Genomic DNA, 15,501 nt, shown 5'->3' with positions numbered 1-15,501 from the left:
TTATTTTCAAAAATGCATACCATATGTGCCTGCTTCTGGTCCTTATAAAATAAAAGGTTGTTCGACAATAACACAACCCAAAGTTGAACCCAATTTTTTCTTATCTTTTTTCCCGCTTCAGCAAGTTTGGTCCAGTTTAATCTGCCTTGTCGCTCTATCATCTGGCAACAGCAAATAGAAATTTAGCAAATTATAACAATGACAATAGTATGTATACATGCGCATATCACTAAGCACAAATACTACTATGTATAAACTAAAGCCAAGCTAAAATCTACGGAGAAAATAAGCTACAAAATACTGACCATTCTTGGGTTTTACACACAAGAAAAATATAACTCTAATTAACAAACATGACCTCATATTAATTAGATAATTAGTTATAAAATCACCACACAACACACCATTGTTAGGCACGCCACCTGTCACTTTGTTGGCTGAATTTCTTCATTATCGCTTACACATAAATAAGAATGTCGATTAATCAAATGTATAATCGGAAAGTTTAATTTGAATATTAGAAATCCGACTCAAGACATCTCAAATACTGAAAGTTTAATTTCGGCGAGTATAAAATTTCAACACAGACTTCAGCAAATCTTATCAAATACCGGATTAAAAAAGACAAAATTCAGATTAAAAATACCGTAAATGGAAAGCATTGAAGCATGACAAGTACTGATTGAGCTTTGTGCCACAATTACAAGCAGTTTGTGACAATTGTTTAAAAAAGTGTAATAAGCAAAATAATTAGAGACAAGAAAAATTAACACCCACTGGATGAGGGGGTGGTGCAAACAAGTTTCGTTGTCCAGTCAAAATCCCTGGTGCTGTTGCCTGCACAAAAATATTTTCAATATGGTCAGTAAACTAATTGCGAAAAAGCAAGTTTATTATTCACTTCCAGGCAGCATGCAGGTAATATTTATGAAATAGGCAAATTACATTCATCAATATGTTCACTGCAACAAGTATACCTTCGATGAGTATGCAAAACAAAAACAAACATGATAACGTGAAAAAGCAAACGCAAATTATCTTACTCATATTCATATTACATGATTCACACTTTTTTTGTGATTCAATCACTTAATTAGTATTCATGAATTCCCAGTAAATCAATTTTCATTTTAATGTTTTAATAAAGAATATTGAGAATGTGTGATCATACAGTTAAAGTAAAGATAACGATAAAAGATAAAGTGGAATCACATGTGCATATGATATGTTATAGAAAATGTTGAATTAGTTGAAAGCTTGACGATTTGATGGAATAGCAATGAGAAAATGAACGCAATTTCGAAAAACTAAGAATCAAAACAATGAAATTTAAGTAATCATAAATACAAGAGCAAAATTATCTGAAACTGTAGATTTTGGTCGTACAATAAAGTCCATTATAAGTTTAATTGAACGATTATTAATGCTGGAAGATCATAAGACATATATGAAGTATCATGATTTTCTTAGTCAGACTAGATATTCCCACAGTAAGACTTGACACATATGGGCGCATCATATTTTAGGGTGCAAGACGTTTTAACAAATCAACAATATAACTGGAGTAAGCAAATACACAAGCAACATATCGTGGCGGACCGATATCCGCAAAATTGAAAATAACACACAATAGAGTTCGAAGATTAAGACATATACTGTGATTAAAAATTGCAGTCTGAAAAAAACATTGTGACTTGCGTGCTTGGCATACATGATCTAAATCCCATGCCAGGAAATGTTAGTCAAACAAGTGTATATTGAATGATGCATGCATGCATGAACTACAAAAAGTCAATTAATTCTAACATGTTTGTCTGTTACATTCTAGTATGGCTATGACAAATTAGAGTACTCCCATAGTATGTGTACCAGGTTAGGGTTAGGCAATAACTTCATTCCAATCTTCCCTATTTTAGTTCTATTACGAGTCGGGGACTGTCTGTGTTAGTCTGTCTGTGTTAGCAAAGTGAATATACCCCCTGCGCCCAAAGGTTTCCGTCCCTTTACACAACTTGATGTAAAGTAGGCGAACAAAATTAGTTATCTCCATATTGGTACACATACTTCTGGAGCACCCAAATTAGCACTGGTGAATGTATCCTAATAACTAGCTATTTGTATTTTAAAACAATGATAAAAATATAATAACAAAAAATGAAAAACAAAATATTGCTTTGGATACGTCCTAAAGCAAACAGCAAGCATAAATGCCAGATCATGCCGCATTAAATGAATCACACAAACAATGAATCAAGTGGAACAAGGCGATCATTAACAGGTTGTTCGACATTTCAAAATGAAGTAGTTGAATTCAATTATTTATGATAATCAAAACCAATTTTGTTGTAAGACGCTACTTGGAGTAATTTATAGTTTATTTCCCCTATTCACATATCATCTTGATTTTTTTTGATAAACATCCTTTTATTGGTACTAAGCTACACTGCGGCAAAATTAAGAGACAAGAAAATGAAATACCTCGCTTGGATCAGACTCGTCTTGATGAAACGGAGAAGCATACTTTGCAGAGTGTGTGTTGCCATCCAAAAGAATCATTGACTGCGAGTGCAACATTCTTTTGTTTGCGTTCTTATCCCGAGTTCTTCCCTTTCTTGGTTTAAGATTGGCCGAAGGAGGAGTTGGTGGTGACTTAGGTGCTTTCTTCTTTGGCCAAGGAAGTGAGGATGATTTAGACTTTTGATCACCGAACTCGCCGTCTGCTGTAGGTAGGTAACTGTCTCTATCAAGTGTCTTTGATTTTCGTATACTTGATTTTCTTGCATCTCTCAATGCAGAAGGTGAATCATGTGGCCCACTGGAAGATCGCTCATGTTTGGCAGAATATCTTCCTCTGGTCTTTGGTGTCTCAGCAGAGTTTTCGATATCGCCACCCTTAGTTGTATTACTTTGTGCAAGGTTTTCAATCTGGGTTAGAAAGTTGCAAAGAGGTGCATTGAGTTAGGTGCTGCAGGCAGATAATTTGGACTACAGCACGTTATTGAGAAGATAAATATCATGCAGTGAAGAAGTAGGTAGGGCAATGTCAGTTGGTCAAATAAATAGGACTAGATAATGACATCTACAAAACATATTAAATAGGTAAGTAATAATATAAAATTATTTTAATAATAATATAATAAAACAGCTGCTAACTGTACCAGTCTCTGCAAAAAGAATGTGATAAAAACTGTATTATCTACCAAATTATTGTAAAAGCAACAGTTAGTACTCTACCACTTTTTAATATCCTATATATATTGCTTATATTTCGAGATGTGATGTATTTCGAATTAATTAGCAGGACAATAAAATTCTTACCAATGGTAAATCCCATAATGTAACTCTGGTTACTTCGTTACAATAATAAAAGCTTCCACTGTCTGTATCGAAAAACTGATTCCACTGAATAAATAAGATATTATGTAAATAACATGAACACACAATCCATTGCATTTTTGCAAAATATTTACTAATATTTATAAGACAAATAACATATTTGTGACATCTATTATCAACGTTCGCCTCAAAACACCTGTATTGTTATATTATTCCTGTAAAAATTGGTTTAAACGGAAGAACTATTTTGAAAAAATTGTAAAATAATTTCCGGGATTATGAATAATAAATAGTATCTTACACGACTATCCTTTAACTAAATTGAGACCAACTGAATAAATGCAGATGACACAACAAATTACCTTAACACTTATGATGATTTGAGTCTTCTAATCCATTAAGCTATATAGACAAATGTTAACATGTCACAGAAATGACTATAGTATGACAGGAAATGTGTCAACTTAAATTTACAACAAAACTTATGATCTGTGTTATATTGTGATACAACGTCATGTGATATGAATAATAAAAATAACGAAATATGAAACGAGACAAGATTTTCTTTTGAACAAACGTGTACATAAACAAATTCAATTTGCAGTCAGGTGTTTCTAAAAAGTAAAAATCGCCTCATCAATATAATGAAAAAAATACTAATACGCAAACACTATTTTCAAAAATGACTCAATAAAACCAATTTTTTCTTACAACGGTTATTCAGGACTTTTGCTCTAAAACAAGGCCCAATACAAGCGGCCACTGATATCTGAGAAGCTACTATTATTTGTTAGGAACAGATTCTTCCCAGTTTGCCATTGGCGTCCCAATTTATTACACAATGGGTGAGGTGAAGGTCATGGTACTTGAACCCAAGATGTACATATGCGTTGCTAACTCAGTTAGGTCTAACACAGTAATCGCTAAGACAGGGATGTGCAACATTTTTTGTCGGAGGGCCATATCACCAACCTCAGACATCTAGGCGGACCACACAAAAAGAATTTGGTTTATCCCTGCAGGAAAGGCAAGAGAGGAGAATGCGGATATTGCATAGCCTTGCAGTAATAAAGACATCGGGCAGAACGACGAATATTTAACAAGAGCAAAAAACATTTATGTATTTTAATCCATGTGAGCAACTTTTCAAACACAAACTGTCGGATTGTGATTTTATGCTTGATGGGGAAATAATCAGTGTTGACAAGGGCCCCACTAAATGACTTGGCACGGTGGCAGATTGTGTCGGCCTGCGTGTTGCACACCCCTGCGCTAAGACATCACGCTGTCCGAATTTCGAATGAAATTTTGAAGTGAGCTACGATATGACAACAATAAAATACAAATATTGACATGCTATTGTGAACACATTATATAATTCTCAAAAGTATAACCTTTTCAGAAATACTTGGTAAAAAAAATATGATAAAATCTCACCCGTTCACCATTTACACTGTTAATGAGTACAGTGTCACCATCAACATTTGTTTCTTTGACCCATCCTGCGGGAGTAGGGGATGGAGATTCAACAGGATTGTAGGGTGAGACGGCAGCACTAGGTGATAATGACCTTGACGTAGCTGATGACCCTCTGGAATGGTTGTGAGGTAATGAAGATGGCAAAGAATCCTGAAAATAGGTTTTGAAAAGTTTATTAAGCATATTAATGCTATGATGGAATAATCACAGGTAGAGTGCGTTTGTTGGGGAAACTGGAGTCATAAACGCGACTTGAGTTTGATCGTATTAAAGATTCAAAGCGACTCCGATCATCCAAATGGAATGACTTTGACTGATCATCAACTAACTACCAGTGAGACTTCGAAATGTTTCCTAAACTTCAGTCAACACTGGCTCTAAATCAGTGGATTCCAACTCTCTTATGGCTCGTGGCCCTCTTCCGGAGGCATTTAGCACTCATGGGTGGCCCCCGTTTATCATTCCAGTGGTATTTATAGTCTTATTTTAATTGGTAGATTTTGAATTCCCTTGGGGAGCCAAGAGCCATTGGTTGGGAACTGCTGCTCTAAATGGTATGAATGTGTGTTTAAGTGGGGAAAGGCAATTCATATAGCAGGCTTCGCACAAACCAAAAGAAGTAGATGAATGTGGATCTGTGGAGATAGATGTGCATGCACATGTGCATCAATGTAAAAGTCAATAATTTATTTTTATCAGCAATTCATTCAAGACACATCACTTTGCATTTCTCAAACGAGCAGAAATCTACGAGCATAATCTACAATACTTTAATAATGACTATAGATATTCCAAACAGTACTAAATTAGATTATCATACACAAACCTCTTGTTTTTCACTGCCACGCACAGGACTCGAACTTAACTCATCAGCAACAAGAAAATTATTGCTGTTGTTCTCATTGGGTTCCGTGTTTTCTTCATCTTTTCTCGATTTTCTATCAATCCTACTTTGCATGAATGGAGCTTTGCCTGGATTTTTAAATCTTGCAGGTGAAGTTTTTCTTCGTTGAAGTGGAGAAGGCCTTGTAACATGGAAATACAGTTATAATTAAAAATAACTTTATTCAACTATGAATACCAAGTTTGAAATTGGAATGATATCAATGGTAGGATTTTTAAGAAAACAGCAACTTCATCAATACTGGATTGAATGATTTGATTTTTAGGATGGTTCCTGGAAGTCTGTAAAATTAAATTAAAATAGGAAATAAAATGGTACTCCCATAGTGTGTGTACCAGGTTAGGGTTAGGCCATAAATTTATTCTGATTTTCCTTATTATAGTTCTATTACGACTTACGAGTTTGGGGACTGTCTGTGTTAGCCAAGTGAATATATCCCCTGCCCATGGTATCAGTCCCTTTACACAACTTGATGATGTAAAGTAGACAAACAAAATTAGCATTGGTACACACACTTCTATAAAATAATACACTTTTATACCTTAGAACCCTTTTACTTTCTGCATTGAGAGGTGATTTATTATGAGATCTTGGAGCTGGTTCTGGAGAACTTTGTTCTGTTATGTTCTGAAATAGTGAAAATAATTTTGTTTCAAACTCTCAAGTTACTAATTATTTACAGAGATGCTTACACAACAAAAATCTGTACGCTAAAGCCTAAAGCATTGAAATAAAAAACAGTGGATCAAATCAATAACAAAAGTAGAAACTCCCAATTGGATAGAATAAGATTTTTCATATTTATCCAGGGGGAAGAAAGAAAATGAGGCAGCTTACTTATATTTGCTACAGCCTATCGTCAGGTTATCAGCCTGTATCAGGCATGCGAATAGTTAATCAGTTGTTTCAAATGCATGGTCTTGATGGAGCTACCGACCAGAGGTTACATGAACCACCTTGCAACGACGAAGAGTCCAGCAAGAAGTCTTGCACATAAATATTCCTATAGAATTTGAACTTGCGCAAGGTAATCGGAGGTGCAATGGAAAATGTATATCTAACGAAGACCCACCACCTCCCAAGTACTTCAAAGCTTGGGTAGCTAAGGCAGAAATAGGATGATGCAGGATGATATATAATGGTGCCAAACTGAATTGGAAATGCCAAAAACAGAAATAAATAGTTTCATTATAATACACCTTCATCTCAACAAAATAATACAGTACAAAAATTTATTGTTAAATTAGTAGTTTCAAGTACCAATATATACATGTTTAGGCAACACCTTGTCATGAGTGATATATTTTTGCCAGTGATGTCTCATGCTAAAATTGGAACATTCATAACCGTAAATGCTTCGAACATACAATTCAAATGATTAGTAAACAGCTTCAGAGATGTTTGTGCATTGATTTCCTCCGTTCCTCCGATTTTGAAAAGATTCAATACTAAAAGGCTGTTAAAATCATCGTGTGAATACCTATACTTTTTTCTCAATTTTTCCTTTTATTCACAAAGTAACTACTTACTGAGGTTTTTTGAGATTTCTTCAATGAATCTGTACTTCTTCTTGGTGGTTTCGTGCTCATGCTTCCACTTGCTGGATTATAATAATACCTATTGCCAGTATCGTTGTCTAAATGCAACTCCCATTCATCTTCAATAACCTATAATATAATTTGAAAAAATTGTTTATTGAGAAACAGTTTAATGACAACATTCCACTGTCAAGAGAAATATTATTTCCATTGTTAGGCCAAAATCAACCTCCTGCTACATAAATCTAAAATCACAGACAAAACCAAAACAATCACATTCTTCACTAAAAAGACGTCAAGTTTTACCAAATGCAACCTTTTATGCAAGTTTTACCAAATGCAACCAATATGGTTAACATTTAAACAAGAATATCGGTAGGAGGCCAAAGACTTATCGATCGAAACTGCGGTTTCGATTCATGACTCTATAGTGACACCGCGTGTCCCATCACTAATTAATTAATAACTCGCTAATTATTCGAAATCAATAGGCTTCTGGTCCGAGATATGATGAATGCACATGCAAAATTTGGAGCAGATTCAACCACGCTTCGTGAGATATCGCGTGGATCTAACAGACAAATAAATACCTATCAACATACTACTGATCTAAAGATCGATAAGTAATAATTTAAATTTCTAAATCTAAATCTAGTAGAAAATTAAAACACTAAAATGATGTAAATTATGCAATTACACTGATAAAAAAATTGACTGAATTCAAGTTCCCATAGTGCATCAATTTCAAACTGTAAAGATGATTTTCTGAAGTTTGGATATAAAGAATATATGGATATAAAGTACATCACACACAATTGGTAAATCAAACTCTTATGTGTGATTTTTTAGTTGATGACTGTTGAAAGTGGCTGAAAGTGGAAGGCGAAATGTCGACGAACAAATTGTTTAAGATCAAGAAGCATTAGCTAAGAAGCAAAACCAGAACAAACCAATCCTGCAATGGGTGAGGATGAAGACTGGCAACAAAATGAGACACAATTATAAAAAGCGTCACTGTAGGAGAACAAAGCTTGGATTTTAAGCTTGTTCCATTCCCATCATGAGCATATAACAGATAAAAATGTTAGACTTTGTTAGCATTGCACACATCTCAGGCTATAACCCCTGCTTATAACCTCACTAGTGGAATAAATTGGGTAGGTGATGCCAAATCGCTCCTTCCAAAAAAGGGGCTGACATGAAGTGGTTGCTTGTGCAGGGCCTTTTTTGGGGCAAAAATCATGAATGAGCAACATGTTAACGAGATAGCGTTCAGAGACCGCCGACTTATCGATCTAGTGTATCTTTCGCTCTGACTCAATAGTGACACCGCATGTCCCATCACTAATTAATTAATAACTAGCTAATTGTAATTATACGACATAATTCATCCAAAATCAATAAACTTCTGATCCGAGATATGATAAATGCACATGCAAAATTTGGAGCGGATTCAACATCGCTTTCGTGAGATATCGCGTGTATCTAACAGACAAACACACAAACAGACAAATACCTATCAACATACTTACCGATCAAGATCGATAAGTAAAAAATACATTTATAGTTACCTCAATGAGGGTGGACGATTGTGGCGAATGATGTGATGGCATCGCAGGCTTAATTGCAGATTTCCCCTAAAGTATAACAAGGTAAATATAATGATATAATGAGCATAGAATCACTCAGAAACAACTCAATTTAGATATACCGGTAACCCAATAGGATAGGCTGTATCAAGTTAAAAAAATGATGTCATTGCAATTACAATATCTCAACAGTAAAATCATTTTTATCTCAAAATGAGCTAGTAAATGAAACTAGCATACAGTCATTGAGGCAATATTTATTTTGTCATCAAATTCCCCTTGGAAAACAGGGAATAGATTCTGTAATAAATTTATACAATCAACCATATCACTTTTACAATCACATTACATTTACAACTTCACAATGAAATTGAAACAAATTACCTGAAGTGTACATAGAAATATTAAAGAAAATATCGCACCTAATTACAATAAAAAAATAAATAGTTGAAACAGTCAAAATATACAAGATATACATATCGGTATGTTATAATTTTCTATTTAAAACACTACATTATTTACAAATCAATATACCTGAAGGTTTGCATATACGTGTGTATTACTATCTGGTAAATCAGGACGTCGGAATGAAGGCTTTTTTGATACAGCAGGCGGGCTTTTACTACCACCTAAAAGAGGAAATACAAGCAAACTAATAAAATCCAGATAGATGATTTCTTTGTCTCCGCGAAGCATAGCAAATGAGGAAGACTATTGTGCCAACGGTTGAAACATATGATATAGGGATAATTCAATATTTCAATGCCTTATTTTATCTATGGAGGTTTGCAATAAATTAACAGAATAGATTTTGAATAAAAAATGTACCATGTGGGATTATTTTACCACACACTAAAAGCAGATACAGAGATGGCAAAAGTGAGAAAGCGATAGAACATCAAGTCAATTCAAAAATATAGTCCCGGTGTTGGGATTCCCAATATAGTACACTACTAGACAAGAAGTAACAAAAATGTGTGTACAAATGGGGAATGAAATTCACAAGCTCGTAAGTCGTAACTAAGATTAATAATTATTATTTTTCTCACTACGCTCAATAGATCGTTAAAATTCTAAATGAAAATCAAAGAAAACGAAATAACATACTTTTCTTTGAATCCATATTTGTAGTACTATTTTTAGCAGGTTGCTGGTAAGCAGCATTTGGTGATGTTGATACAAAATCCTAAAAAAACATGAGTATGAACTATGAAGTTTATATTGTGACACCTAACACCTTCATTAAAAAATTATTAAGACCATATTAACAATAATTTATGTGGTAGATATTTATTTGCATATAACTGAAGAGCTGTTAATTCAGGAAAAGCATGAAATTCACCAATAAATATTGAATCAGAATTTAGATCCAAAAATACATTTTACGGTGTTTAGTTATTAGATTATGATCAAAACATATTACAATGAAATCAAATAAGTTGAGCTTGATTCATTTCAATTCACAATTAAAAATGATATTGAGAATCAGTATCAATACATACAGATAAATTCTCATAATCTGGATCTTCATCGTTTTGAGCATCACTTGGTTTTACTTGTAAACGAGACGAGACCTAGAAAACAATGCTTCGTATGGATTCATGATTTAAAGGATTCAAGACTAATAAGATAAATTTGTACTGTTCAAAAACTAGTTGATAGGGTAAAAAATATGCTCCAGAAGTATATGAATAACAAAAACGTTTAGCTTGAATATAAGACAGTGACTAAAAATATATGACGAATACTCACACCATTCGCCAAAAATAAGGTCCTTATATTTCAGATTCGGGATTGCCTAACCAAATTATTACACCCTGGGTGAGGTGCTATTGAAGTTACTTCTAATTTAATACAAGTTCAAAGCATTCAGCATTACCAGAAGAGTTTGTAATGCAACTCGTAATGAAACAGAGAAATAAATAGCTACATGAGCCAATTATGATGATGAAAAATTGGAACGACCCCATCTAACAAGTTGATAAGAAAGACAGATATAATCTTTCTCATTTTAATATGTTCCATATCTAACAAAAAAATATTTATAAAAGGTGAGAATGGGTTCAAGCTATCACAGCTCAGAACTTGCTTTTAATGCTGCAATCACTATTAATCAGTGTAAAATCAATGAAATCAATCAAAAATAATAACCTGTGTCTTTTTCTCCTTTGGCCTTGCGAGAGGTTCAAGTGGAACAATATCATAAGGATTTTCATTTTCAATAAATTTATCGAGTGAATCGGTGCTGGCCCGCATCTCACTACTGTAGAATAATATAAAAAAGTTTAAAGCTAGTGTACTTGAAAGGTAACTTTAGATAAATAATATTCTGATACAGCATGATTCACATTTCTGAATATCAGAAATATTTCCTGTAGATTATCTCTTGTTTAATCAAGGCAAATTTCTGTTTTACAGTGAAGGGTATCGATTGGAAAGCAATATCCTGAAAACTTTTTTGAAACATTGCCAATAGTTACATAACATATTGTGTTTGATGACCTATTTGGCTGAAAAATAGATGGAAAATTTAGAATCCTTGGGAACAAGCAAGTCAGAATAATACTACTATCGTGTTGACATTTATAAGACAGGTAATGAAAAGTGAATTTTTCTAAAAACCATAACCAACCAAATTTCGTCTACAATACAGCAACTAAAAAAAACTTTCAACTCGATATACAAATATACAATATAAGTCAAGGTATATAACAGCACCACATGTGAAGATGTTTTTTATGTATTAGTAATTCTAATATTAATTTCATTGATTATGCATTTGAATATATAGTGTTTACAGCTTATTGAACACCTGTCTGTACATAAGCGATAAAATAATTAGATCAATGGAGATGCCCCCAAATGCACTTGAATCTCTTAATTGAAAATGATGTTAAATCAATGAATGACAACTTATAAAAAATAGTTCATTTCAAACCATGTAGTTATAAGGTCAATGACAACATCGATCAGGAATGTTTTCACCACAAAATCATTTTTGATGTTATATTTTTGATGCTTTACTTGAGTAGCGTATCGTACTTTTAGCATGCAATTATAGGCTAATGACTACATTTGACAATGATGGAATTGAGAAGTATCTGACATATAAGATTGTTTGTAGTCAGTAACAAAATATTAAAAAACTTGTTCTGGAGAACAAACGTAAATATGTAATCAAAGTTTCTGGGTATCCCAACATGATTTTTAAAATGTAAGAGAAATCAATCAAGATTTGATAGAAAACACCTAAGATAGATCAATGGATTCAAATTACAGCTTCAACCTGCCTTACGTTGCTAAACAATAAATAATACATGAGCTCTGTCATACAATGAAAAAAAAAACTTTCATTTCAAATCTGTATATTTTTACAGTGACATGCAGTACAACTTTTGAATTTTGATTAATTTAAATTGAAAGCATAATAAGCAATTTAGCTTGAAGATATTTCAAAGAGACAGAGAGCATTTGTTTATTATTAAAGGAATGTTGAAAATTCACTTTGAATGGTCAATAAAAATCACATACAACTCTAAAGCAAGGCTTCAGTTCATACCATCTTTAAATACTAATACTACAAAAGTAAACCATTCCTTAAAAAGCATAAAATTTTATACGAAATTTATTCAGTTCATAATTATCAATCATAATGAAGCTATTTTATTGAGCAGCAATATAAAATAACAGTTCATTACATTCCGAAAAAAAAAAATCATGACTGCCAAAGTAACACATGCTAATAATAAATATAAATTTACCAATCAGCACTTACAATTTTGATGTGTGTGAGAATCCAGATAAAACACTCAAATCTTCTCTAGATCCAGTGACAACAATCATTCGTTCTTTTGATGCCTGTGAGGTTGGTCCATCAGAAAGTCTTTTGACAGTTTTCTTTGGCTTTGAGTCATCTCTCTTCTCATCACTCTCTTTCTTCTGTGATTTCAGCACTGCATTATGAGCTTTTCTAAAAAATGTACATAAATTGTTTCACTGGTTAAGATTATTCTAAATTTATCACATATAATTAAACTTTTATTAATAATCAACTCATTTGCAAAAATAAATTTGATGCAACTTTAAGTAATTTAGTGTCAAGTTACCTAAATGAAATATTCTACAATTTTGAATCCTTGAATTTTCCTTTAAACATCTAAACATGGCATACTTAGTTTCTTGGTAACATAAACATATGACATTATCCTAATCAACAAGTATTTCATTACATGACTGGCTATATTCCACCTATTATCCTAAGTTTAATATTTTAAAGATTCTCATCACTTGAAACTTTATTTGGGTTTTCTATCTTTATTTGGGTCGCTTGAAAAAAAGGTTAGGAAACACTGCTCTATAGTTTAATTTGGTCTGGCGATAGTTCATGTACTAAATGATTTGGAAACACTGGAATAGGGATTTAACACAGCAAACTATTTTTGATTCAGTTGACCAATTTCTAAACTAGTGGCATAAAAGCATATTTGAAAAATATAAAAAAGGAACCATTCTTTTAGGATAAAATTTATATTAAACAACATTGTAATGGAGGAATTCGAGTTGATACCCTTATTCCTGATAATTAAATGAAAGGATAGTTTGCAGTTAGTAGATCATAACTGTCATTTAATATTAAAAGCATACGTCCCACATTTTCGCACTTCAAAATCATAACCAAGTTTTGAACATTCTTTTCCATTACTAAGGCCTATAATGCCCAACAGAAAAAAATCTCACAATATGAAAAATATGAAGATAAAAGATAGTGAGAACAACAGAAAAGTTTCAAGGAATTCCTGATCTATGTTAGTTGAAAATGAAACATCGGATGGGTTTTCCTACTATCCATCAATATGTAAAACATAATTCTCATATCACACCTTTATCTAAGCCTTGCTTTTTCAATGAACATTCCTATTATAATACTTGTCAAAAAATTGCATAATGTTGCATAAGACAGGTAGAATAAAGAATATCAATATAAATTGATAATTGTCTAACTTGAAAAATGGATGGTCTAAAAATCTTTTCTGCTGCATTTCTTTCACATAAGCTGCTGGAACATACATTGGCTTCTTTTGCTCTAGAAGAAAATCATTTTTTAAACAGTGAATTATCATATAGACAAAGTTGAAAGATATTTGCTGCTTCAAAAGCTGGTTGTAATCTACAAACATATGCAGTGTCATCCCAATATCAAAACACTGAAATATAGTATGCGTGTAAACTTCTATTCATGCTTATTATAGTATAATAAATGCATTTCATATTAGACATTCCAAGAATAGGTCTATTATATTGCATATGGAAATATATATTACATTGTAACTTGTATGATACACATATATTTGCTACTAACAAAAACCCGATCTTATATAATTGTCGCTCAGTTATTGGTTTTAAGGTCTAATTCATCCCAGATCTTTATGAAAGAATTTTATAAAATATTAGTAATAACATTTGGAAAGTTAGTATATATCTATCAAAATCAGAAATAAATTTACAAGACGTAAGACAACACTGTTTATTATTGTAGTTTTAAATATCAAGAATCCGGTTCTCAAAACAATATATCAATTTTTTGGATTTTGAATAATCCTTTCCTCATGGGTTAAGCAGCTGATATATTCTTAATTGCTTCCTATTAACCTATTGGTATTCCTATTAGTTCATACTAACAAAGGATTAAATACAATATGATAACTTCTATTAGTCTTCCTGTATTAGGCATAACTAACTTGAGAATTTTAAAAGAAATATTTAATTAAATACTTTTCAAAAAGTAATTTATAATACACAGCTCCAGTGAATAATAAAAATAATTGACCTTGGCTAAAAATTAAGATATTTGTTTAATATTTATGAGGCATCTATGAAAATTACATAAATGAAAAGAAATATTCAAAAGCAAATACAAACTTACCTTTCTTAACTACTTGCCACCAATCTTCATTTGATTTTTTGATAAGCACGTACTCCTCTCCTTCCGTTATTTTAATATTTCTCCCATCATTGGATTTGTAAGTATAATCATATTCCACTCGAACTACCCGACCCAAATCATTTGCATTAATTGACCTTGACATCACTATATACTCGATATTTCAGATACCAGGATATTGAATCACTACGCAGTTCTGCAGTTATAGTAACTTAGTATTTATTCCTCATCACATTTTAGATAACATTATAATATACTACTGTACTGTGACAAAACATAAAAAGTTTTAATCGACATTTATCATTCAGATTTCACTGCCACAATAGGGGACTAGCTGACTAGACTATTGCAGTATGATAAGATATTATATTTCGGTATTTATCCCAGGGGAGTCAAAAGTCGATGAGGTGACTCAAGCATATGGTGCAGCACGGGCCCTCCTTGGACTGTTTCCCAGTTCATGTAGGGAACACTAAATCACTGTATCGGAGTATGCGAGTAGGTAAGAAATAATTCGATTGAAAGAAAAACAATTTATCCCACCAATAAAAGTCGAAGAAAAAAGTTGAAGTTTGAATGTACGTTCTAATATCAATTGTAATAATGCTATACTAATGTTCATTTTTGCACCATTGGGATTGAGACAAAACTGCGGTCCTTCCACATTAAACTATCCCACAGGACAATGGTCTGCTCGTCCTAATTAATGTTTAT

General features: G+C 32.6%; 1 protein-coding gene across 2 annotated transcripts in view; it reads right to left on the bottom strand.

The window, feature by feature from the left end:
- Positions 1-15,047, bottom strand: part of LOC120344941 (rho GTPase-activating protein 12-like) — a 30,192-nt gene extending 15,145 nt beyond the window's left edge. Inside the window, exons 1-16 of one of the 2 annotated variants that reach the window (XM_039414282.2) lie at positions 14,770-15,047; positions 13,848-13,929; positions 12,622-12,816; positions 10,998-11,109; positions 10,349-10,420; positions 9,954-10,032; positions 9,381-9,475; positions 8,829-8,894; positions 7,249-7,386; positions 6,261-6,346; positions 5,642-5,840; positions 4,774-4,965; positions 3,319-3,402; positions 2,479-2,925; positions 778-837; positions 21-161 (exon numbers count right to left, since the gene is read on the bottom strand). In XM_039414282.2, coding sequence (XP_039270216.2) covers positions 21-161; positions 778-837; positions 2,479-2,925; positions 3,319-3,402; positions 4,774-4,965; positions 5,642-5,840; positions 6,261-6,346; positions 7,249-7,386; positions 8,829-8,894; positions 9,381-9,475; positions 9,954-10,032; positions 10,349-10,420; positions 10,998-11,109; positions 12,622-12,816; positions 13,848-13,929; positions 14,770-14,932 — 2,211 coding nt within the window. In that variant the 5' untranslated portion in view covers positions 14,933-15,047. The remainder of the gene's footprint in view (positions 1-20; positions 162-777; positions 838-2,478; positions 2,926-3,318; positions 3,403-4,773; positions 4,966-5,641; positions 5,841-6,260; positions 6,347-7,248; positions 7,387-8,828; positions 8,895-9,380; positions 9,476-9,953; positions 10,033-10,348; positions 10,421-10,997; positions 11,110-12,621; positions 12,817-13,847; positions 13,930-14,769) is intronic. The other variant, XM_039414284.2, reaches the window with a different exon arrangement.
- Between the last annotated feature and the right edge of the window lie 454 nt (positions 15,048-15,501).

Source organism: Styela clava, chromosome 5 (assembly GCF_964204865.1).
Source record: "Styela clava chromosome 5, kaStyClav1.hap1.2, whole genome shotgun sequence".
NCBI lineage: Eukaryota > Metazoa > Chordata > Ascidiacea > Stolidobranchia > Styelidae > Styela > Styela clava.
This window is presented reverse-complemented; position numbering and strand designations above follow the sequence as displayed.